Source organism: Chiloscyllium plagiosum, chromosome 25 (assembly GCF_004010195.1).
Source record: "Chiloscyllium plagiosum isolate BGI_BamShark_2017 chromosome 25, ASM401019v2, whole genome shotgun sequence".
NCBI classification, from domain to species: Eukaryota; Metazoa; Chordata; class Chondrichthyes; order Orectolobiformes; family Hemiscylliidae; genus Chiloscyllium; species Chiloscyllium plagiosum.
In genome coordinates this window covers 48,519,118-48,545,310 of record NC_057734.1, presented here as the reverse complement: position 1 = coordinate 48,545,310, position 26,193 = coordinate 48,519,118, and the positions used below count along the sequence as shown (strand labels likewise).

Genomic DNA, 26,193 nt, shown 5'->3' with positions numbered 1-26,193 from the left:
GGTCTGTCTTAAATCTTCCTCCTCTCACCTTAAACCTCTGCTCTCTAGCTTTGGACCTTCCTACACTGGGGAAAAGGCCTTGGCTATTCACCTTATCCATGCCACTCATTATTTTGTAAATCTTTAAAATGTTAACCCTCAGTCTCCAACACTCCAGGGGTGAAAAGCCCTAGCCTATTCAACCTCTTCCTACAGCTCAAACCCTCCAGCCCTGGCAACAGCCTTGTAAATCTTTTCTGAATCCTTTGAAGTTTCACAACATCACACAGTATTCTAAAACTGGTCTCAATGTCCTGTACAGTCGCAATGTGACATCCCAACTTCTATGCTCAATGCACTGACCAATGAAAGCAAATGTGCAAATGCCTTGTTCACCACTATGTCTACCTGCAACTCCACTTTCAAGGAACAATGCACCTGCATCCCTAGTTCTCTTTGTTACTTCCAATGTATCTTGAAGGATTTACAGAATCCTGTTCAGACAGGATACAACAGACAGTCTGGATTCGCTTCCCAGAAAGCTCCAATTGGAAAGACTAATGGAATGAACGAGAAGTTTTCACTTTTGTGTATTTTGACTGAAAACAGATAAACACATGCAAGTTAAAAAGAAGTGTTTTAGTTTTATTCTAATTAGCTCTATTCCAATACCGGGACACTGGAAACTCATGTGACTCTGAAATTATTGATTCTTAACTGTTCTTTGAAATGTCCCAGCAAGATATTCAGTTGCATTCAAACCACTACTAGTTGGTCAAGACAGTAGTTCAAAACTACTTTTTCCCAGGCAATTAGAGATGGGTACTTAATGCTGGCCTCGTCAGCAATGTCTATGTCCAGCCAATGCATAATACTAAAGTCATCCAGAATGAAACTCAAATTGTGTACTATTTCAGAGTGGAGAAAGGCAAATATCTTCCAAACACTCCATACTCACATACATTCTTTTCCAATTTGGAGATCGAGAAGAGCTTAACCACTCCAAAGGTTCCTTGATTTAAAAATGAGCTTAACCTGTAGAATGCGTTGTCAATGGTTATGTTGATATCGAGGCCTTGAGTTGATCATGTGCAATGACAGACAATAAGAAATACGATTGCTGTGAAAGGAGCTCAAGTCAATCACTGCACACATTTTAAACATTGCCGTTAACCAACGAGTATGAATGGCTTTGAGGCCAAGCAGACTTGATTGATCCAAGTGCCTGGTATCCCTTGTCCAAAAGTATTAGCATGCAAAATAGTTTCGCATTTAGTATTGTATTCATTTGTTTCACTTAAAATACCTTCTCTAATTTCTTTAAGAAGTGGTGAAAGAAAGTTTGAGAAATGAAATACAAAATAAGTGTGTAGTAGAACTTTGCAGTAAGCATTCAGAAACCATCTGTTCCAGGAGATGGAAGAAAAAGCACTGAATACCCCAGATGAAGATGGGATGATTAGTAACTGCACAGAACATGATAATCTTAAAATTGAAAGGATTCCTGGGAACTTTGCCCATGGTTTGATGGCAATTCTTAATTTCAAGTGGAAGCTGAATAATTAAAACTGTTGAATTACCTTCATTTACAGAGGGAGTGGGGAGCACCTATCAAACAAAACAGTGTAATTGATAATGGACTGTTTCTGGACAGAGGCTACATCATCAGGGAAAGAGATGAAACATAATTTAGCAGTGAATTTGAGAGTGGGAAACTGAAAAATTTGGGTAACATTGACTGCCAGTGATCATCACATAGCTAAAATCACATTTTGGCATGGCAAAGGAAGCAGGAACATATGAAAAGAATAAACAATTTCAAGACAATCACAGAATCAAAATGGGATGAATTAATCCCAAAAGATATCCTAGAAGGGAAACCTTAATAATTTAGACTATATAATGTATGGATATGAATAAAACACACATTTGATACATTTTGAATTGGTAATAAGGTCAATTATTGTGAAAGAAAACCCAGTACAAAGAATGTTTGGATCAGTGTCTAAATTGGGCAATTATCCACATTCAAGATATCACTTTTGTTTTTAGCCCTGGAAATTGGGTGCATTTTATAATCTGAACCAACAGTACACAAACCAAGACATAAAATAAAAGTAAATTAATGGGAATACAGGAATACCAAGCCGGGATTTCAAAGGTCTGTTGGTGGAGTGAAAAACAAATGACTCAAAAGCATTAGTGACTAGAAAAGGAAGTAGTCAATAAAACACCTAAAACTAAAAACAACAATATTAATCAGGTAACCCAAACAATACAATTATGGGCAACATTAGGAGAAATACTGATCATAGACAGATTAGTGGTTGCAGCATTGTAAACAATAAGAATTTCTTAAAGAAAAGAGTTGATGTAAAGGAAGAAATGTGGGTTTATTAAAAAATAGAACACTCACACTAGAAAAGGATGGAATTTGTATCTGCTGGTTGAACAGATAGGAGAGGCACATAATGATTACTACGGAAATGTTCCTCAGATAGGGTGGGCGGGGAGTGAGGAATAAATTAAGTCTGTGCAAGGCAAGACAACCCAAGGTACAACAGAGCAGAATATGGATGTGGAACATTGGAGGAGTGCTCTGCGAGATGACCAAAACACAGTTCACAGCGCTATATGGAGAAAGCTTTTGAAGGAAAGTGACTTAGCATGTTTGAGGGCTGAAGCCAAGATGCAACAGCAATGGTGAAGCAAGGGGGAAAACGCAAAGGAAAAGCAAAACATCTACTCCATGTAGACTGGAGAAATCCAAAGTTGGGTTTGAGCAAATATCCATTGAATGAGATGAATGATTTTGAATTCCTTTACTATAGAATAAGGAGCCATTGGGAACTGCTTATCTGGTGATAACAGATTAAGACAAGAAGTGCAGGATTGGTTGCTCTGAAGCAAAGAGAACAGTATTAGAAGCCCAGCCTGACAACGGAGTGGATGAGAATCATGGAGAAGGTACAAGGGGCCGTTGATGACTTGACAAAAACTGCAGTACAAACAATGGAACCTATTGCTTATAACGGAAACATAAGAGCAAGTACAAGCGTATTCATAGCACAGCAAGCTACGAGAGAGTAACAATTTAAACATGTACTCTCATCAGAAGGAGCAAAGATTCAGTTTTCGAAATAAATAGCCAGAAAGCACAGGCGAACAGCATCAATTAAATTGCATGCAGTACAATACCCACACCCATTACAGAATTAAGCAAATCATCAACTGCATGCCCAGTACAAAAGTTTGCTCATGGTATTCATTTTCCTGAAATCAGTGTGCTGAAGGTGAGAGGTCATAAACTGCATTTATGCAGTCCACAACCTTCTCCTATTCTCCCAATTTTCTTTTCTTTCACATAACAAATGACTTTTTCTCCACATCAACGAACCCTATAGCACTGATCGCACCATGTTAGAATCATAGAAATCTGCAGCACAAAAACAAAGGTTTTCTGTGCATCATGTCCACAAAAGGCAAGAGCAACCACCTAACTAATCTAATCCCAGTTTCCAGCACTTGGCCTTGCATGTCTTGGCATCATGTGCACAACGGAATACTCCTTAAATGCAATGAGCATTTTGCCTCCACCAACACTCACCTCACAAGCAGATTTCTAACACCCTTTGCAAGAAGCTTTTCCTCACATCTTCTCAAAACCTCTGCCCCAATGATTGATCCTGCCTTTTTTTTTTAAAACCAAGGAGGAAATGTTTCAAGGGGAAAAGTTTCTTTGTCTACCATATCTGTGCCCCTCGATTTTATTCATCTCAGTCATGTCCCCTCTCAATCTCCTCTACTCTAAGGAAAATAACCCAAGTCTCTCCAATCTCTCTTCTTAACTGAAACTCTCCAGCCCATGCAACATCCTGATAAATCACCTCTTCACCCTCTCTTGTGCTCTTCTCTGTCTATGTTAGCTTCTTTAATTATATCACAGTCCTTCTCCCTGATTTCTATACCCATATTATCCCCCTCACTAGTGAACACCAACCCAAAGTATTCAGCCTCAGGCTCCAAGCACAAATTATCAGAATGGTCCAAAATGAGCCCTACTCTTTACCTAATTATTCTTTTATCCTTTGTGTATCTGTACAGCAACTTAGCATTTTCCTTAATTTTACTTGCCTATATCCTTTCATATCCCCTTTTAGCTCTCCTAATCTCCCTTTTAAGTTCACAACCTTCAGTGTCCAGTGTAATGGCCGTGGTACTCTACCTTGATGCTCAGTGGAGCAATAAACACTGTCTTCACTTCCTCTGGTTCTCTTAGACCTTAAAAGTGCTATTTTTAAACCTTTAATGGTGCTTTTCTTGTGTTTATTGACTTTCAATATTCCCAGCATCACTCTGATTCTCTGGAACTCTGCCATTGCTAAAGCTGCTCCTCAGAAATTGCTTCCTGATTCACAACAAATCTCTTACACAACTATCTCCAAATAAAGAGTTAGACTGCACTACTGCTTCCATATCTGACTCAAACTGTCCGACCGGATACAGCAACAATCACTATTTATATAGCACCTTTAACATGACAAAACATCCCAAGCCCCCACTTCATGGGAGCACTAAAAAAAAATAAAGATAGAAACAGTGGAGGCTGCAGAGGTTACAGCACAAGAACAGGCGGTTGTTTGACTACGACTGGACAGTTAACCAAGTGAGGTGCAGTCCCATCCAGCTTTGCAACAGAGGAGAGGCAATAAAGAAGCATAGCGTAATCAACCATGTCAAAGACTGAAAAAAGAAATTGGGAAACAATCCCCATCTCTCATTACCATTTCATTTTCTCTCCTTTCTCACTGCCTCCAGCTCAACCATTCTTTTAGTTTGTAAATATAATTCATCTTAGAACGCTACCTACTTGTTCCCACTAAACCATTAATACACAAAGCTTTACATTCTCCTCTCTCTTTGCCACAGTCATACCACATGTTCTGGTCACACTTATTCTCAATATATTAAAATCAAACATAACTATGCTGTCGCCTATTTTAACTTCCCCTGAGGATTTCAAACAACAGAGCTCCTTACATCTGTGTTTTCATTAACATCAATATCTGCAGACGTTTAAAACTCAAGCTTGGCGTGAACCAATCGGTAGCTCATTTACTTAGTTCACTCAGCTCTTCCCCTTTGTTAATGCACTCAATTATTGGCCTTGGCTATTTCTTTGTTCCTGTACTGTTTTGATGCATTAGCCTAGCTTGGTAGTAATATTGAGGTAGTGTGTCTTTGAAAATGGAAAAAATAGTCATTAACTGATTTGCTTTCTTCTCTGCGCTCTACTGAAAAATCCCACAACACCTGATGGAAACATTCTTCATCTCTTCTAAAGATTTTAAAAATTAATAAAGCAGTGAAACCACAAAGTTTAAAAGGAGCAATTAAGTAATCCAGATTCAGTAACTTAAATTAGTATAGTTTCAGATATTGCCCCCAATAAGGGAAAACAAAAAATGCTGGCAATCACAGCAGGTCAGGCAGAATCCATGGAGAGACAGCAAGCTAATATTCTGAGTCGAGAAAGGTCTTCATCAGAGCTGAAGAAGTCATCTAGACTTGAAATGTTAGCTTGCTCATTCTTCACACATGCTGCCTAACCCACTGGGATTTCCAGCATTTTTTGTATTCAATACAGATTCCAGCATCTGCAGTAATTTGTTCCTAGGACCAACAAAAATTCACCATGTCAAGCTCACTATTAATAGCATATTCCTCCAGCCCTTAGAGCCATCATTCAAACTATTTACTTGGGGTGGGGGGTGGCAGAATGACCACATGATGTGAACCAGCATGAATGAGACTGAAGTCTCTGAGTTTGGATCAACAAAAAAATTTTGTGTCATCTCAAAGGCTCGAGAATCAAAGCATCAGTGCTGCACTTAAACAGGAGACAACATGGAATAGAATTAATCTTACCCAAAAATAGATTCTTTAAACTAACAAACTACAAAACCAGTTTTAACAAACTTTAGTCTACATAAAATTGTTAAATACTAAAGTACACTGCCAAATTCAGCAATACTATTCTTTGAATGTCAAGTGTTACACTCTGAATTAATCCTAAAACTTCAACTGGAAAATTCACTTACAATCTAAAATATCTAAATTTAAAATTAGAATCTGATTCCCTTCACCAAACTCTCCTCACACTTGATGAGTTGGGGTACAGACCAAAATCTGTCAGGACAGTGATGACCAAACTATTCACCTGACAATCATTAGAGCATGGAGCAGGTCTGGATGCTTAATTAGCAAACATATGTGAAAGGCCATGAATAAATGTATACCAAGAAAATAAAAATCACAGGACCACATAGAAAAATAGCAAGACACACAGCATGCACAACAGGCTAATAGACAATTGCAGCATTTACGATCTGTATCAACTCAAATGGCAGATGCAGTTACCACTACAGCCACTGAGTTGGAGTGAGTGCCTGTGGGCCTTTACAGAAGAACCAACTGTTTTGAGGGCATGATCAGAGAATTGTAAGCAATGGCCAATACGGACATCATTCCATAAAAATTTCTTCTGTTTATAATGAATCTTGTAATGGCACTAGGTGCAGCCAAATTGCACTTCACACAAAAACAAGCAAAGCAGCAGACACTCAAACAAGCGAATAACAATCCCAGCAAGCACCAAGTTTAAAGAAACCTAATTAAAAACCCATCAGTTTAAAGAAGCTAGATAGCAGCCATATTGCCCGTTTTCCTATGCACCATCACCCAGTGTTGTGCGTTTAACAGAATTCACCACTTATGATTGCCCCAATTATTAACCACCTCCCAAGTTTGCCATTATCTAGAACAAGAGAAATACCATCAATTGAAGCCTGCTGACGGGGGATTTTACGTTTGACGTAATCGTGGTCAATCGGAGTGGCTGTGTAAGGTGGGGAAGTCAGACCTGGACCAGAGGGAAGATTTCCTTGACCTTGCATGGTTCCAACAGAAGAATGAGAATCATCATCATTTGTACAGGACTTCTCCCTGGACAGGAGGAAAGAGGAGAATAAAAGAAGTGAGATGATAAATATCATTTATCACCAAGGTAACAATAATTTATTAATAATAATAATTTACAACAGAAACAAAGCACTTGGTATACATGCTTATTGTAATGAGGCAAGAGGCAGCTTGGACTGTAAAGCAGCACAGGAACTGCAATATCAGTTTCCTACCACTACACATCCCTGTTACATTATACCTTACAAACACATTCTGCCAAAACAGAAAATGTCCTCAAACCAAAACTTCAGTGGATAAATTACAAATGCTACAGCTACCACAAAATGTTAAAGTCCTCTTAAAATGAAAATCCGAACTGAAGTTAGTTAGGGCACCCCAAGAAACAGATGAAAATTTGCAATCAAATTGCATGTTTTTCAGAATTTCCCAAAACCCTCAAATTGCAGCCTTTAAAATTAGTGTTTCTAAATTTTCTTAATATTGAAAAGAATATGCTGAAACCATAACAAAGGTGTAATTTTTAAATTTCTCCCTGTTTTCTCCCTTAAGAACAGGAGTCAGTCAGCCCATAGGCTTTCTGGCTTTCAATAAGACCATGGTTGACCGGAAAATTAACTCCGGATCCAAAAATTTTTGTTTCTCAAATTTTAATTTTAAAATTAACCATTTTTTAGCATTTGTGGAAAAAGTCAAAAATGTTTATCATCCTTTGCCCGAAGTCATGTTTCCTAATTTCAACACTGAAAGCTCCAACTCAAATGTTTAAACTAGCCCGTGGTCCTAGATCCCTGAACCGGTAGAAATGCTTATAATATGATGAGGCTAAAATATGCAGGCAGATGACCATCACTGGCAACATCTTATGGTGTTGTGTCTGAACTACCTGAGCTGTGTCTGGTAGATTCATTTACACCAATCCTTTATGTTGTTGTTAGTCTCAGTGGTACCAAGTGGGGAAGGATGCCTAGATGATGCGTTCAGCAGAGGATATGCTCAATCTTGATAAACAATAAAGGTGTATTACATACTGCTAATTATCTACCTACAAAAATGTGTGACACCAGTTTAACAGGAACTTTAAGATTTAAGAACACACTAATGCATCTGAATAATTCTGATACATAACTTAGAGACAACCAAACAACAGTGTTCCTGGTAGGAACTAACCAGAGTTAATCAGTTAGCCCTTTCACATACTGACTGTCTTAAAACAATAGAAATAGTTTTGCACAATCACCTCAATTTAACCTTAAACATTTGTGAACAAACACTCCAAATGCTGCTGTGCCCCTTTACAATTTTAACATCTAGCTTGCACTGTAATTCATGTTTCACACCTAAATATAACTCTCACTTTTTTGTGTTGATTTTAATTTGTTCTATTTCTGCCAATTCTACTTGTTATACCATGTCCTCTTTAAATCAATCACACCTTGTTCACTACACATCAAAATTCAAAAAGGTGCTTCGCATCTGAAGTCCAAGCCATCAACGTACATTAAAGACAGCAGGGTCCTAATAGTAAACGCTAAGGAATATCGACATACACCATCGCACAATTTAAAATAAATTGAGCTATTTGCAACTCTATTTACTTTCTGTTAGCAAATTTTGCATCCATGCTTGTACTGCCCATTATATCACACACACATGTACCTTTCATTAATAGCAAAGTTCAAGTGCATGATGTATGGTACTTCATCAATTGCCTTTCGAAATTCCATTCACATAACAGGAACTGCAGTGGCCTTATATCTTCTTATCCCATGGAACAACATGCTATTTAACTATTTACTCATGATTTGGAGATGCCGGTGTTGGACTGGGGTGTACAAAGTTAAAAATCACACAAAACCAGGTTATAGTCCAACAGGTTTAATTGGAAGCACACTAGCTTTCGGATCGATGCTCCTTCATCAGGTGATAGAAGGAGACTGATGAAGGAGTGTCGCTCCGAAAGCTAGTGTGCTTCCAACTAAACCTGTTGGACTATAACATGGTTTTGTGTGATTTTTAACTAACTATTTACTGGTTTTGTTTTATTACATTAGCTTGCTCAAGAGGCTGCTCGTTTTCTCACAATAATTGTTCGTAAAAGCTTCGCCCATCACTGACATTACATTGTTAGGTTCTTTTGACTGGTCTGTAATTGCCAGGTTTATCCTTTTACTCTTTCTGAATAAGTGTGTAATTTCTACTACCCTTCAATCTTATGCCACCAGTCCAAGATTATAGAGCACAAGTCCTAAATTGGGGAAGGTTTACCAGCACAATATTGAGCAGGAACTGGGGAATGTAATTTGGGACAGCTATTTGAAGGTAAATCCACATCTGGCATTTGGAAATCTTTTAAAAGCCAGTTGATTAGAATTCAGGACCAGCAGTTTCCTGTGAAAATTAAAGATAAGGACGGCAAGATTCCCACCTTGGATGACAAAAGAAATTGAGAGCTTACTCAAATTGAAAGAGACACATATGGAAGGTTTAGGAAACCAACAGACAGGGCCTTTGAAGAATACAAAGATAACAGGAAAGAACTCAAAAAGGAATTAGGCTAAAAAGGTGCCAAGAAATGTCTTTGGCAATAAGATTAGATTAGATTAGATTAGATTAGATTAGATTCCGACTCGCCGAAGTGCAACCCACCCAGACCCATTCCCCTACATTTACCCCTGCACCTAACACTACGGGCAATTTAGCATGGCTAATTCACCTGACCTGCACGTTTTTGGACTGTGGGAGGAAACCCATGCAGACACGGGGAGAATGTGCAAACTCCACACAGTCAGTCGCCTGAGACGGGAATTGAACCCGGGTCTCTGGCGCTGTGTTTTATCCGGAAGGTCCACTCATATACAGAAAGGGAATTTATGCTTGGAGCCAGAGGAAGAGGGTGAAGTCCTTAACGAAAACTTTGCATCAGGATTCACAAAAAAGGAAGAGCTGGTGGATCGTGATATTCTTGGGTATGTCAATATGAAAAAGGAGATGGTGGATTTTTGAAAAGCATTAAGGTAGACAAATCCCAGGACCTGATGGGATCTATCCCAAAATACTGAGGGATGCAGGTAAGAAAATTGTTGAGGCCGAGTATGAAATCTTTGTATCCTCTATAGTCATAGGAGAGATCCTGGAGGACTGGAGGCAAGCCAAGGTTGTTCCCTTGTTTAAGAGTAACAGAGACAATCTGGGAAATTACAGGCCAGTGGGCCTTATGTCAGTGGTAGAGATATTACCGGAGAAGATTCTTAGGAATGGGATTTCCTCACACTTAGAAAATATGGACTTAATAGAAATAAGCAGAGGTAAATCCAGGGAAGAACATGTCTCACAAATTTAACTTTTTGAGGAAGTGACAAAGATGATTGATGAGGGCAGGGTGGTAGATGTTATCTATGTGGACTTTAGAAAGGCCTTTGTCAAGGTCCTTCATGGCAGGCTGATATAAAAGGTGAAGTCACACTGTGAACTGGTAAGATGGATACAGAACTGGCTTAGTCACAGAAGTGGCCATGGAAGTGTGTTTTTTTGGACTCAAGATCTGTCCCCAGTGGAGTTCCATCAGATCATTTACGTATATCACAAAATAGTGGTCCCATCACAGATCCCTGTGGAACACCACTGGTCACATTGAGAAACTCCCTTCCACGACTACTCTCTATCTCCTGTTGCCCAGCCAGTTCTTTATCCATCTAGCTAGTACACCCTGGACCCCACGTGCCTTCACTTTCTCCATCAGCCTACCATGGAGAACCTTATCAAACACCTTACTGATGTCCATGTATATGACATCTACAGCCCTTCCCTCATCAATCAATTTTGTTACTTCCTCAAAGAATTCTATTCAGTTGGTAAGACATGACCTTCCCTGCAGAAAACAATGTTGTCCATCACTGATAAGTCAATTTTCTTCCAAATGGGAATAGATCCTATCCCTCAAGATTATACAAACCTTGGTTGGTTTTCACTTGAACATCGAAGGGTGAGGGGTGACCAAACAGAAGTTTACAAAATTATGAGAGGCATGGATAGAATCGATAGTTAGACCTTTTTCCCAGGTCAGAAACGTGAATTACTAGGGGACTTAGGTTTAAAGTAAAAGAGGATAAGTTTAAAGGAGATGTGAGAGGCAATCTTTTTACACAGAGGATGGTAAGTGCCTCAAATTGGCTGCCAGAGGAGATGGTGGAGGCAGATACAACAGCAATATTTAAGAAACATGTTGACAAGTATATGAATAACTAAGGAATAAATCAATACAGACCACATAGAGGCAAAAGGACTTTGGTTTAGAAAGATATGTGTTGGTGCAGGCTTGGTGTGCTGTACTGTACTGTTCTTTAATCTTTGACTGCGGCCATCTTATCAGCAACTTCTACCCTTACTCCCATTGGCAATTAGGATGCACCCCTGATGGACCAATTCTTTGTTCAAGTGAAACCAACCAGATTTTGTACAATCTTGAGCAATAGGATCTATTCACATTTGGAGCAAAATCAGTGATAGGCAACATTGTTTTGTGCAGGGAAGGTCAGGTCAAACCATACATAATATAATTCTTTGAGGAAGTGACCTTCTGGGACATCCTCTACATATTTTTACTTCACCCAGTATCCAGACAACTTCCCAACTTTGCCAAGATTTGGCGAACTCCTCTTTACTTCAAATCTCTACTCTACCCCACTAAGCCAAAACTAAAGAGATGAAGAGGCGTTCATAACTTCAAGGGCTTCATTGCAGTCAACTTTGAGAGTTATATGCTCCACCACAGGATGTTCAAAAATACATCTAAAACTCACACATGGATGTACAAAGGATATTTTATAGTCAAAGTGAACATTCTAAGTTACATTCTTGCAACGCCACTTTAACCCACATTCACACTATAGACACCTCTGGTAATCACCTATTACCTCCAACGCTCCTCCTTCACCCTTTGTCCTCAAGCAATTCTCCTATATGATATAACTATACCAGTATGGCCCTCACCCTCAAACCTACAACACTATATTTATCCAAGTGAAAGAACAAGCATGAGGAGGGTTTGATTTTCACAGGAGGAGGACAGAACTAACAGAATCCAGAACTTGACTTAAAAGCAAAATACAGCAGCTGGAGACAGAAAAGAAGAATGAAGTGAAGAGACTCCACAGGTCTGGCCACATGTCTGGATAAATCAAGTTAACACTCTGAGTTCAATATGACTTTATTCAGAACTGAATTTGATTTATTTGATTACCATAAACCAAAAGCTCTGGGTAATGCCCTGCACGCCCCAATTCTCCTACTGTTATAGAACAGTTCATCCTCCAACTCATCTGAACAATGCCAAGGGATACTTCAGCCGAGGTCTTCAGTTTTCTACTAAAAATTTCAAATGGATCTCAAGAATTTAAGGACTCCAAGCTTTAGGTCCACCTCAAATTCTCTAATTTGTTGAAAAGAGCAACCTGCATTGATATAGCAAGTGAAGGAGACGACATTAGAATAAAAAAGAGAGAGTGTGAGTGTGTGTGTGTGTGAGAGAAGTGGAGAGGCCAAGGGGTATAGGAAGGCAATTCCAGATCTTACACCTTAGAAGGTTGAAGCCATGTCCATTGACAGTGAAGCAAAGGAAGTGGGGGACAGACCAGTGGTCAGATTTGGTAGAAAGCAGAATTCACAGAGGATTGCAGGAGGTTACAGTGATACAAACATGGATAAGTTTGAACACTAGGATTAGAATATTAAAATCAAAATATTTGGGATCAATACAAGTCAGTAAGGATAGAGGTAATTCTTGGGATGGGGGCATTGTGCAATGAGGAAGATTAAGTAAACTAGGCCTAATATTCCCTAGAGTTTAGTAGATTAAGATGTGATCTAATTGAATGTTTGAAATTTTTAAAACTTTTTAAAGGACTTGACAGGACAGATATTGCTAGTTGTGGTGGTGAGGGGTAAGGGGTCAACATGCACTGGGGACCATATTCTCAGAATAAAGGACCAGTCATTTAGAACTCCAATAAGGAGGAATATCTTCACACAGAGTTGCAGATACTCAGCCAGTAATATCCAAAGGTACAGATGAATCGTCATTTGTAACCCAAGAGAATCAAAGAATCTCAGTAGATTGACAGAAGGTGGAGTTGAGCGAGAAGGTGGACAGGGTCTTAATGAATGACAAATGATGGAGCAGGCTTTAACAGTCAGTGGTGTACACCTCCTATTTCTTACAGTTACATTTATGACTGTGAAAAGGAAGCAGTTTTTGTCAACTATCAAAGTAAAACAAACTCTGAACATCAGGGTCTCCAACTATAATGCTCTGACTTCATGTCACCAACAACTATACACAATTCATCACTATAGTCCACTGAACTTAACAGAACTTACTTCTCAGTGACCTTAAAGGTACTCTTCTCTTCACCGCTGGCAAAAGGCCCTTGAGCTGCTTCTTTAATGTAGCTGAATAGCATCTCACAGTCCACAGTCACTTCATCCTTCTCCAGCAGTTTGAGAATCGAGGCATGAAGCCTGAAGTAGACCTGAACATCAACACCGAAGTTACAACAATAGATAATCCTACATTTGAAATGAATAAATATCCTTTACCCAAACAAGTTTATTTAGACACACAGTCAAATCCATCCACGACAAGCTTGAAGCCTAACACTTACCCATTTTTAGGGATTTAAATAAGGTAAATCAGTAAACTGAAGATATTTATAAACAAACTTTAACATTTATTAAAAATTCGACTCAAATGAAAATAAAAAGCAGTAATGTCATGATGTGGTCTTTTAGCCAGGGACCAAAAAAAAATAACTATCCTCTAACTTACAATCAGGATCTGAAGGATAAGAAACAGGATGAGTAGCCATTCAGCTGCCCCTTGCACCTGCTCCACTATTCAATAAGACCATGGTTGATCTGAATGTGGCCTCAACCCCACTTTGGCATCAGCACCTTTAATCCTCAGCCTGTAGATCAAAATACTGTCTTATTCTGGCTACAATGACCTGTAATTACCTATCTGCACGGGGTTCCCTTAAGGCATAGGTTATTTAGTGAGCAGCCTGAAACGTTTGCTGCTTGAAAAATCTTAAATTACTTCATAGGGGAGATGCAGCCAGACCAAGGTTTGAAGTCAGTCAAAAACTAACTATTAAAAATGTTTTTCCAAGTTCTCCTTAAAGGAAAGTGTATAAATAATCAAATAAAAGGTTTTGCAGTCAGTTTGGAATTCCTCACATCAATCGTATGCATTCTTCTGGCTTCTGGTCACAAGATTCCAAGCTGAAATTACTGTTTCCTTAGTGTTGACCCCAGTATCATAGTGAAAAAACTACATTTGAAGTCTGTCAATTTCTATGAAGATTGAAATCAATTCAAGTTCCTCCATTCTTTCACAAAATGATGGCACTGTTGAACCATTAAAAACAAACAAAAATAAAAAGGTCACTAAATAGAAGGCAAATAAATTCCTCACCCTGCAAAAGCATTGCATGAAGGAGAAATGGAGGTAACAAACTTCGCAAAGAATCATTCTATTGAGGTAAAAGTGAAATTTTCTGATCTTTATTAAAATTAATTCTCAATTTTCTCTTTTGCTTTTAATGTCCAATCATGCTATGTCTTTTGTTCAATTGTCTAAGGTAAGTCAAAGACGATGAGAAAGTGAGGATGGCAGCTGCTGGAGATCAGAGTCGAGTGTGTAGTGCTGGAAAGACACAGCCGGTCAGGCAGCATCCGAGAAGCAGGGGAATCGACGTATCGGGCATAAGCCTGATGAAGGGTTATGCCCGAAACGTCAATTCCCCTGCTCCTCAGATGTTGCCTGACCTGCTGTGTCTTTCCAGCACCACACTCTCAAGTCAAAGACTATAAAAGGCAAAGGATTCCTGAAGTCAAAGCTCATTCAGCATATGACATAGGGCAACTAGAAGATCGATTTATGTTCCAGAAGTGGTGACAATGAAAGATGCTTTAAAAAATTGTTTACTAATTGAATGAATTCATGAGTGAATTAAAAACAAAAATTAGCAGTCTTGCATGCAATCCATATCATTGTACCTCTAACCCACACTTACTGGAAGTGGAGAATTATTTATACCCTGAAACAATCAATCACTTTTTAAGTCTCAGGAGATATTCAAGTACTCAGAGCCTAAACATCTTGCTTGGCTCATTTGATTCAGTACCTCTAGAGCTTCCATAGCCAGATCTGGTGGATTGTGGTAATGGATCTTCCGTGGATAATGTGCTGCATCTTCATGTAGGTTATGCGCCGCCTGTACAGAAAGCAGTGCAGATTATAAAATGAAAAACGCATTTAGAGAATGCCTTTCATGACTCGGGACACCCTAAGTTTTAACCATAACTGATGTACTTGAAAGCACTGTCAGCATTATAATGTGGAGAAATACAGCACTCCAGTTATGTACAGCAACTTCCAAAAACAGCAATAAAGTTATGATTAGCTAATCTATTTGAGTGACTTGAAGAAAGATAAATGTCGGCCTGGACAACAGCAATCCTTCGCACTTCATTGACTAGTGCCATGGAATCTCCCATATGCACCCTCAGTTTAAAGCTTCACCTGAAATAGGGCACTTCCAACAACAAAGCAGCCCCTGGTACTGCAGTGAAGTGTCAGCCAAAATTACATGCTCTGGCATGAAGTTTGAGTCCACAAACTTCTAGCTCAGCATGGTGACTGATCAAGAAAAGGGCAGAACATTGTTGAGAACTGAAGGTTAACATTTGCAGTCATTGTTTTGAATGTAGATTTCTCCAGCTTCCTCATTTCCCCTCCCCCCACCTTAACTCAGTCCCAAACCCCAGATCATTCCTGAAGAAGGGCTTATGCCCGAAACTTCAATTCTCCTGCTCCTTGGATGCTGCCTGGCCTGCTGTGTTTTTCCAGCATCACATTTTTCAACATTGTTTTTACCTAGTTGATTTTAACCCTACTGCGAATCCTCTTGCAAGGATGCCTACCTTGAAGAAGCTTTCCTCCTCTCTCTTCAAGAATCTCAGGGAGTCCCTCTCCCCCTGCAACTCCCAGGTCATTTCCTCTGCCCTGAAGCTCTTCCATGACTTGTCCTACCTGCCTATCTTCTTTACCACCTATCCACTCCACCCTCTCCCCCCCCCGACCTATCACCTTCATCCCCTCCCCCACTCACCTATTGTACTCTATGCTACTTTCTCCACACCCCCACCCTCCTCTCACTTATCTCTCCACCCTTCAGGCTCTCTGCCTGAATTCCTGAAGGGCTTTTGCCCGAAATGTCGATTTTACTGCTCCTCGGATGTTGCCTGAACTGCTGTGCTTTTCCAGCACCACTCTAATCTAGACTGAGAACTGAAGGTTCCCTACTGGAAACACACAGTCCCAACTTGGAGCTATATTGTCATTCTTTCACTGTTTCTTGGTCAAAATCCTAGAACACTTTCCCTAACAGTACTGTGTGTTCATCACCACATTCGTGGGAAATTTAGGATAAGCAATAAATAGCAGCATTGCCAGAGAGCCTCGCATCCCATGAACAAATATAAAGGAACATACTGCTGACTAATCAAAATTTTGTAAAAAATTGGAGAGAGATAATCAAGTCCACTTGTCACACTGGGATAAATTTTGAAGCAAGTTTTTCTAAACAAAAGTTGATGGAATGTTGAAACAAGGAAAAGCGAATGTTTCACGAAGTTGACTCCAACCCAGACTTCCACATTTAACAGCAGTACATAAGGAGCTTGTCAATTTCAATATTTTAAAATCAGTCCATAATAATTTTAATGTGGAATTTGCAAATTAATTTTGAATGCGGGAGTTTCCCCAACGTCCTGAAAGAAAGACAAGAACACGATAGGAATTGAAGAGTTAAGTAGCACTTGCGCCGTGAGTTAAATTTGACAACTCTGAAGGTTTATATATCTGCCCTAAACTTTACAGTTCTCACCTGGAGGTTATCAGGGGTGGCCATGTTATTCTCAACCTCAAATGAGAACCAAGATGGTCTGCATCAACTGTAGCAGGAGCATGGTCAACACCAGTTCATCCTTCACAGTTCTGACTACCCCACAATTTAATACAACCTGATTTTTGGCCTCAACTTTGGCCTTTTCCCACCTGCGCCCAAAATCCTTCAAATCCCATAAGACCCAGGGAAGGGGCTCTCTTCTAGGCTGAAACACCCGGGGTTCAAATCTCTCCTGTTCCAGGAGTGTGTAATAATATCTCTGAACAGGCTGATTATAAAAATAGGTTAAACAAATATAAATTAGACCCAGGAGAATGCAATGAAGGTCACATTGAAAATGCACTTCAAACGCCGGGACAGACCTAAAAGCACCTTTCAGGATACACCAGGCATGGTGTTCTGAATGCTTTCAAGTGTGTAGCACTCTTCACAATATTGCACAGCAAGTGTAAATCTCCACCTCCTGCTTGCTCTGCACAGTCATTGCATACTTTAGGAAATTTCTTCTCAGTCTGCTGGTTAGTAGCCTGGATGCAGTGGAATATCACTGCTACACTGCCTCACAGGCAGGCATTGCTGCCATCAGGACACAACCAGTAAATAGAACAGCTTTACTTCAACTCCAGTTACCTTACTCCCAGCTCACCATGAAAAAGTCATTCTAGGACCCTGGACAAGGCTAATGTGGTGGCATCTTCCCACCCTTCCTCCAGTGTTAGTCACAAGCATCCATTCCTGATGCCTTTGGGACCAATCATCTCCCCTTGTGGGATTCTCAGTTAAAGTTTGAAGCTTGCCAAACACAATCTCTTATCAGCTCTCGAAGCGTGGGAGTGCACTAGGCCCAGTGCATGGGCTCTTGGTTATTCTGTTTGAGTGGATAAAGGAAATCACAACAATGCCCTACAGTGCAAAAATGACTCTCACTAATACATTCTTTCATGGATCCCCTACAAAGTGTCCATGAACCCCAGTTTGAGAATTGTGGGATGAGAATAGGTTCATTGGGATGTTACAAGAGATGAGAGGTTACAATTATGTAAAGTGATTTAAGACATTAGAGATTTATCAAGGGAGCCAAGATGGGCAACTTGATAAAGCTCTTTAAGATACAAAAAATTTAAACAATGGTGTGTTACTTCCACTGGTTGTAGAGACAATTGCAAGGGGCACAAAGTTAAGGTTGGAACAAAACGCAGTAAATGAAAGTTAGAAGAAAATATTCACAGGATAATGGTGCTTGGACTGGATCTCAGCCACGAACCCAGGGCAAAGTCTATGAGAAACTGAGAATTAGATAGCTGCTTCAAAAACAATATTTCAAGAAGTATAATAAAGACTCAGATGAGAGAAAAAGTGAATCAAATCCAGTTCTCATGAACAGAAAAGCACCAGAGACAAAGATTCAAATGACCTATTTCTGTGTCTATTTCTAGTATTTCTAATATAACTGGTTTGCCTCAGATGGGGTCAAACATCAGATTGCAGTGACAGGAATAACTGTAACAAATTATCATGTAAATGAAGCATTGAGAAACTAGAACAAAGTGGTGGTGGATGGGAACATTGCCACATTCCCTGCGCCTGGGTAGGCCAGATTATTGATGTGACATGAAGAGGGGGCAGCTCAGGAGCACAGTGAATTTTATACAAACAAAACAAAAATGCATTTTTTAAAAATACAGGCAGGAGATGTGGACACAGCTGGTCAGAAGCCATTATTTAATGCTCATCCCTAATTGCTCTTGACAACGTGGTGATGAGCAGATGCCTCGTACTGTCCATTGGTCTAGCGACCATCTCAATGCCGTTACAGAGAGAACTCCAGGATTTTGATTGAGCGACAATGAAGTGGTATATAGCAAACTTATGATGAGTGTGCCAGGTGATTAAATATTCCAGTTGATTAAGAGGTCATCATAATCAATGTAAAAATACACACTAAGTAATAGAAATATAATGCAAGGGTCATACACATCACTGGTATCCTTTATTTACAACATCAGTTAAATAATAATGCAACTTTGGCTGAAATAAAACTTACCAGCAGGGACCCTTCTCGCTTGCACCCTCAACTGACAACTTGGGACTTGATGCAGTATTTATGGAGAAATTAACTCGAAATTAAATCAACTGTTGATACTTTATGTGGCCATTCGATTGAACAAGTATACTTATATTGAGGTAAATAAAGAACTATAATAACTGGACAGAATAGTACTGCAAACTTTGCAATATTTGAGGTGTATAATTTTTGCCGGTTTATTGAGTGCCAGTTCCTAAGGTGCTAATTAAAACAAAATTTGCTGTATTTCCAAGTCAAGATGGGGTGTGGTGGGGATGGGAATTTTCAGGTGGTGGTGTTCCCATGTTTTTGCTGCCTAGATAGAAATATGCACAGGTTTGGAAGGTGCTGCCTAAGACACATTGGTGAGTTTCTGCAGTGCGTCTTGCAGATAGTACACGTTTGTTCTGGACTGTTGGTGGTGGTGGAGGGAGGGTATGACACATCACAAAACAATCATGTGGAATGATTTGCCCTGGATGATGTCAAGCTTCTCAAGTGTTATTGGAACTACACTCATCCAGGTAAGTGGAGGGAATGCCATCACTCTCCTGACTTGTACCTCAGGAGGAGAGTTACTTGCTGAAGGAATCATACATTGTGACCTGCTGTTGTAGCCACAGTACTTATTTATCTATCCAGCTGAGTTTATGGTGAATAGTAATCCTCAGATGATGATATGGGGGAATTCAGCAATGTTAAAGCTACTGAATGTCAAGGGGCAGTGGTTAGATTCTCTCTTGTTAGAAATGGACACTGCCTGATTCTTGTGATGTGAATATCACTTGCCACTTGTCAGCTCAAGCTGGATAGTCACTAGGTGTTGCCAATTTTGGACACAGACTGCTTTTGCATGTGTGGAGACTCAAATGGTACAGTACATTGTACAATGAGCATCCCTAATCCTGACCTTACGATAGTGGAAAGCTCATTGATAAAGCAGCTGAAGATGGTTGGGCCTAGGATACTAGGCTGAAGAATTCTTGCAGTGATGTCCTGGAGCTGAGATGAGTGACATTCAACAACTACAACCATCTTCCGAGGTGTGAAGTCTAAATCCAAACAGCACAGGGTTTCTCCAATTCCTATTAACTCTAGTCTCTAATGCCAGACTCGATCAAATGTGGCATTGATGTCAAGGGTTGTCGCTCTCACCTCACTTCTGGAATTCAGCTGTTCTATCTGTGCTTAAACCAAGGCTGTAATGAGGTCAGGAACTGAGTGGCCCTGGCAGAACCCAAACTGAGCATCAATCAGGTTACTGCTGAGCAAGTGCTGCTCGATAGCACTGATATGACGCCTTCCATCACATTACTAATGATGATCAGGAGTACACTGATGGCCGGGTTGGATTTGTCCTGCTTTTTGTGGATATGACATACCGGGGGAATTTTCCACATTGCAGAGTAGATGCCAATGTTGTAACGGTACTGGAAGAGCGTGGCTAGTGGAATGGCCAGTTCTGGAGCAAAAGTCTTAATATCGTGTGGAATGAATTTAATTTAATTGACTGAAGACAGGTAATTGTAATGCTGAGGATCACTGGAGGAGGTTGAGATGGATCATCCACTCGACACTTCTGGCTGAAGATTGCTGCAAATGTTTCAGCCTTATCTTTTGCGCTGATGCCCATTAATGAAGATGGGGATATCTGTTGTTCTATTGTCCTCCACCATTCACAACTGAATGCGGCAGGACTGCAGAGCATAGATCTGGTCTATTGGCATGGGATCACTTAGCTCAAATCTATCACTTGCTGCTTATGTTGTCTGGCATGCAAGTAGTCCTGTTTGGTGGCTTCATCAGGTGGACACTTCTTTTTTTAGGTATTCCTGGTGCTGCTCCTAGCATGCCCTCCTGCACTCTCCATTGAAACAGGGTTGATCCCTGGGCTTGGTGGTAATGGTTGATTGGGGAATATGCTGGGCCACAAGGTTGCAGTTTGGGTTGGAGTACAATTCTGCTTTTGACGATAGCCCACAGTGCCTCATGGATACTCAGTCTGGAGTTGCTAGATCTGCTCAAAGTCTGTCCCATTTAGCACGGTGATAGTGCCACACAAAACAATGAAAGGTTATTCTCAATGTGAAAGCGTGACTTCGTCTCCACAAGGACTATGCGTGGTCATTCTTACCAATACTGTCATTGACTGGCAGACAGGTAAGGAGGAGATCAGGTATGTGTTTCCCCCATGTTGGTTCCCTTACCACCTGCCAGACACCCAGTCTAGCAGCTATATCCTTTAGGACCTGACCAGCCCAATCAGTAATGCTGCTACTGAGACACATTCAGTCGGTGGACATTGAATTCCAACCCCCACCACCACCCATTCCTCCCTCAGTGCTTCCTCTAACTGTTGTTCAACATGAAGTACCGCCAATTCATCAGCCAAAGGAGAAGACGTTGTAAGCAGGTGGTTTCCTTGTCCGTGTTTATACTAATACCATGAGACTTCATGGGAACGGGAGTCAATGTTGAGAACTCCCAGGGTAACCACCTCCCACTGTATACCACTGTGCTGCCACCTCTACTGGGCCTGTCCTACCTGTGGTAGAGCTCATATCCAGAGATGGCGATGGTGGTGTCTGAAACATTGTAAGGTATGATTACAGTGACTATGACTATGTCAGGCTGTTGTTTGACTAGCCTGTGAGACAGCCCTCCCACTTATGGCACTAGCTCCCATTTGTTAGGGAGGAAGACTTTGCAGGGTTGACAGGGATGTTTCTGCTGCTGTCTTTTCCAGTGCCAAGTGGCCTGTTGGTTGCATTTCTTTGTTGAAAGTTCATTGCAATTGAAACAACTAAGTAGTTTACGAGGCCAGTTCAGAGGGCAATTGACAGTCAACCACATTGCTGTGGATCTGGAGTCATGTGTAAATCAGACCAAGTGAGCCAGACGGGTTTTTCTGACGATCGACAATGCTTTCATGGTCATCAGTAGATTCTTAGATTAGATTAGATTAGATTAGATTAGATTAGATTAGATTAGATTAAATTAGATTACAGTGTGGAAACAGGCCCTTCGGCCCAACAAGTCCACACTGACCCGCCGAAGCGAAACCCACCCATACCCCTACATTTACCCCTTACCTAACACTACGGGCAATTTTAGTATGGCCAATTCACCTGACCCTGCACATCTTTGGACTGTGGGAGGAAACCGGAGCACCCAGAGGAAACCCACGCAGACACGGGGAGAACGTGCAAACTCCACACAGTCAGTCGCTTGAGGCGGGAATTGAACCCGGGTCTCTGGCGCTGTGAGGCAGCAGTGCTAACCACTGTGCCATCGTGCCGCCCACTAAGTTGCAGACTTTTTTTAAAAATTCAATTCAAATACCACTATATGGTGTGGATGGACTTGAACCTGGCCTCCCAAAACATGAGCTGAGTTTCCAGATTAATAGTCTCACGATCATACCACTAAGCCATTGTCTCCCTTCTGATTCACTGATGATAGAGAGTAGTCTGATGGAGCATAATGGGCAGGATTGAATGGATGTGCTTTTTGTGCACAGGACATAGCTGTGAAACCCTAACACTAACCACTGCAGAGTCGATGCCAGTGTTGTAGCTGCACTAAAACAGTTTTGCTAGGGCCACAGCGAGTTCCAGAACAGAAATCTTCAGGACTACAGCTGGAACTTTGTCAGGGCCCAGAGCCTTTGCAGCATCTAGTGTATTGAGTTGTTTCTTGATATCATGTGGAATGAATTAAATTGCCTGAAGACTTACATCTGTGATGCCTGAGAACTCAATGGGCTGAAGGGTCTTTTCTGTGCTATATGACTCTATTACTCTGGAGGAGGCTGAGATTGATCAGCCACTTGTCACTGCTGGGCTGAATATTGTTGCAAATGTTTCAGCCTTATCTTTTGTAGCCTTATTATATGCTGAGCTCCCCCATCATTTAGGATGGGGAGGTTTGTGGAGCCACCTTCTCCAGTGAGTTGTTTAATTGCCCACCATTATTAACAACTGGATGTGGAAGGACTGCAGAGCTTAGATCTGACCCTTTGGTTGTTGAATTATCTGTCGAGCACTTGCTGCATATGCTAATTGACACCTTGGTAATCCCGTGTTGCAGCCTCATCTCTATTTTAGGTATGCCTGGTCCTACCCTCGGCATGTCCTCCTGTGCTTATCATTGAACCAAAGTGAACCAGTGTTTGATGGGAGAATGAGACATATGCCAGACTTTGCAGTTGCATTTCCTTGAAGGACAATTATGATTGAATAGTAAATGCTGGCTCAGCCAGGGGCAGCCACATCCATGAATGATTCAAAAGGAATCTGGTACTGTTGATCATCCAAATACCTCAGGAATGCCCAGTCTTCAGTTGCTTGATGTGTTCAAAATCTAACCTATTTAGTTATGGTAGTCATAGCACATAGCACAATGGAGGGTGTCATTAATGTGAGGACAGGACTCTGCTTCCATACAGATTGCAGTGCTCACTCTTCCTGATGTTGTCTTGACAGATGCATCAGGTTAGGTGATGAGAATGAGGGCAAGTACTTTTTTCACCCAACACCTACAGCAGACCCAGTATAGCAGTAATGTCCTTTTGGACTTGACCAACTCTGTCAGTACTGGTGATGGTTAGCCACTCATGATAGTGGATATTGAAGTCTCCCAACCCGAATTCTTTCTGTCCCCTTGCCACCACAGTATTTCTTCCAAGCTATTAAAATCAGGGTTCAAAAAAATTGTTGAATGTAATTCTGGAGACCCACAGAATTGAGATATCAACTTGTCCATTATACAGGTAATCTATCAAAGGATGAACTTGAGTGCTTTACCTCTTCTTAAAACTGGGTATGTTTTGACTGAACAAACGTAAATTACACAAAGGTCAGGAATTCCCCCAACATCCTATTAAGTTTCTATCCCACATTCGAGTTAATGCTTGGACAGATACGCAACTCAGTTTCGTCTCTCACTAGACACACCTATCAACTTACAGTCTTCTTGAGCAAGTTTCCCTGACAGCTCACATTGACATCCTTTTGCATGTAAATACCTCATTAACTGAATTAGGAATTAACTAGAAAATAAATGCAGAAGTCATTTTCATTGAACTTTTGATAGCACCATATGCAGAGACTTTGAAGCAAGACATCTGCTGTCCTGTATTTCTTCATAATGATGCTTACTATAGTAAAGGGAATAAATTCTAATCTCCCTGCAATTCAACTTCAATTAGTCGGTTTTGCAGCTGCTGAAAATCCTACTTTAGGATACTACTTGACTTGCAACAGCTCATTGTGTCATTTTTGTTTGCTCTAAGATCGACTTCGATGAGGATGCCTCAATAAAATGAGGGGTTAGAGAAACCATTACCATTTCAGAAGTGAAACATTATTGTAGCACAAGATTGCAGCTGAATTTTAGCCCTTGTCAAGTCCAATTTATGGAAATTTTAAAAATAATCAAGATCAACATGTTTAAGAACCTCTTTGGTCTGGCACGCAGAACAGGGATTCAAATAAAAAACACCAAGACAATGTATCTTCACTGTTCGATTTCTGCCAAAACCAAGAATACAGTTAGGCTATTTGCATTTTTTTGGGAACAATTACGGGTACCACTGACGAGGCCAGATTTGCTGCCCATCCTTAAATGTCCATGAATAAAGTGGCTTGTTAGGTCATTTCAGGAGGGCAGTTAAGAGGCAACCACTTAGTGGATCTGGAATCATCTGCAGCCCAGGAAATTAATGAAAAAGGTGGGTTTTAATAGCAATTAATTAGAATCCCATGATTACCATCATCACCATGATAAAAGCTTTAAATTCAAGATTTATTAATGAATTGAATTGAAATTCCACTGGCTGGTATGGCGAGATGTGAATGCATGTCCTTATAGGATTGGTCTTTGAATTACAAGTCTAGTAATATGACCACAACATCACCCACCATCCCTTGTTAACTTAAACCACTGTGTTCTCAGCCTTTTAATATTTTGCTCCTCTGAAATGGCCCTGCTGAGAATCTTTATCAATTTAGGTGTAGGGAACATACACATGTGCAGAAACGGAAAGGTTACTCCAGAGTCATACCTGAATAAATCAAGATTACAAGATTTAATGAGTTTGATAGATGTTGTTGACATTGTACTGTATGAGCGAGTTTTGAGAAGATTTGTATGAGCTTGTATGCATCTGACAACTTACTGTAAAGAAAAAAGGTAAGGACCTCAGGCATGGCATCTATCAGACATAATATTTCATCCAAACACACTTAAAAAAAGATGCTATGAAGCATTGCGCCAGTTTGCTGTGAAATTCTAAAGGTTAGCCTGTTCTCTGAACAACAAGATTATCTAGATCCCACTGGTATTCGAGAGCAACCTCTTAAATGAATAGGCTAGAGCAGGCTCTCCCACTTCTAGTGCACCAGGCCATCATAAACAAGTCCTATTACAAACATAGCAATTGGGCAAGTCATGCCATCACTCATAATTTTATTGATGTAGCCCCAGTGTTCTTTAGATATAATAAGTTGAGAATCCTCCGATGTCAGAAAAATTTAATATTGTACAAGGAACCACTGACCTGCTTGTAATGTTCCAGATATTCCTTTGGCGGTTGTTTCTGCTTTTCTGCTATCTTGCCCAACATGTAGTGAATGAGCCACTCCTCCTCATCGCCATCTCCTTCACAGTGTGTTGCTGATAGAAAACATTGCTTAGCTGTCTCGAGCATACTGTCCCTTCGCTCTTCCATCTGTGATGCACAACAAAGACAGTGACCACAAGCTCACTGAACATTGTAAATCATCTGTGATCTGAAATAGCAAAACCACAACTGCCCCTCTTTGACCCAAACATATTTCCACACTGAATGAGAAGACACAGATCACTTTAAGTCACCTAGTTACAAGTCAATGTTGGTAGGAAAGTCACCAGTATATTAACTGCCTGTCCCTGAGTCAGATAATGAACGGAACATGAAATGAAAGATAAAACATACGTGACAAACAAACACTGAGAAGGAAATTTCTAAAACTAATATTCAATCTTAGCCATAAAATTTAGTTTAAAAATACCCACACCATGTGATTCAAGTTAAAATAAATTTGATTCAAGTTAAAATAAATTTGATTCATCAAACGTCTCGAATTCCATAATTCCTACTCAACAAAGTTCCATATCACACTATTGAGAGTGTGGTGCTGGAAAAGCACAGCAGGT

The 26,193-nt window shown here is 40.3% G+C and overlaps 1 protein-coding gene across 4 annotated transcripts in view; it reads right to left on the bottom strand.

Annotated features, from left to right (window-relative positions):
- The window catches only part of cabin1 (calcineurin binding protein 1), a 487,520-nt gene that overhangs the window by 352,260 nt on the left and 109,067 nt on the right, over positions 1–26,193 (bottom strand). For 3 of the 4 annotated variants that reach the window (XM_043716137.1, XM_043716138.1, XM_043716139.1), the window contains 4 exons: positions 25,556–25,726; positions 15,147–15,236; positions 13,339–13,490; positions 6,815–6,984 (listed from right to left, as the gene is read on the bottom strand). In XM_043716137.1, the coding sequence (XP_043572072.1) occupies positions 6,815–6,984; positions 13,339–13,490; positions 15,147–15,236; positions 25,556–25,726 (583 nt within the window). The remainder of the gene's footprint in view (positions 1–6,814; positions 6,985–13,338; positions 13,491–15,146; positions 15,237–25,555; positions 25,727–26,193) is intronic. The other variant, XM_043716140.1, reaches the window with a different exon arrangement.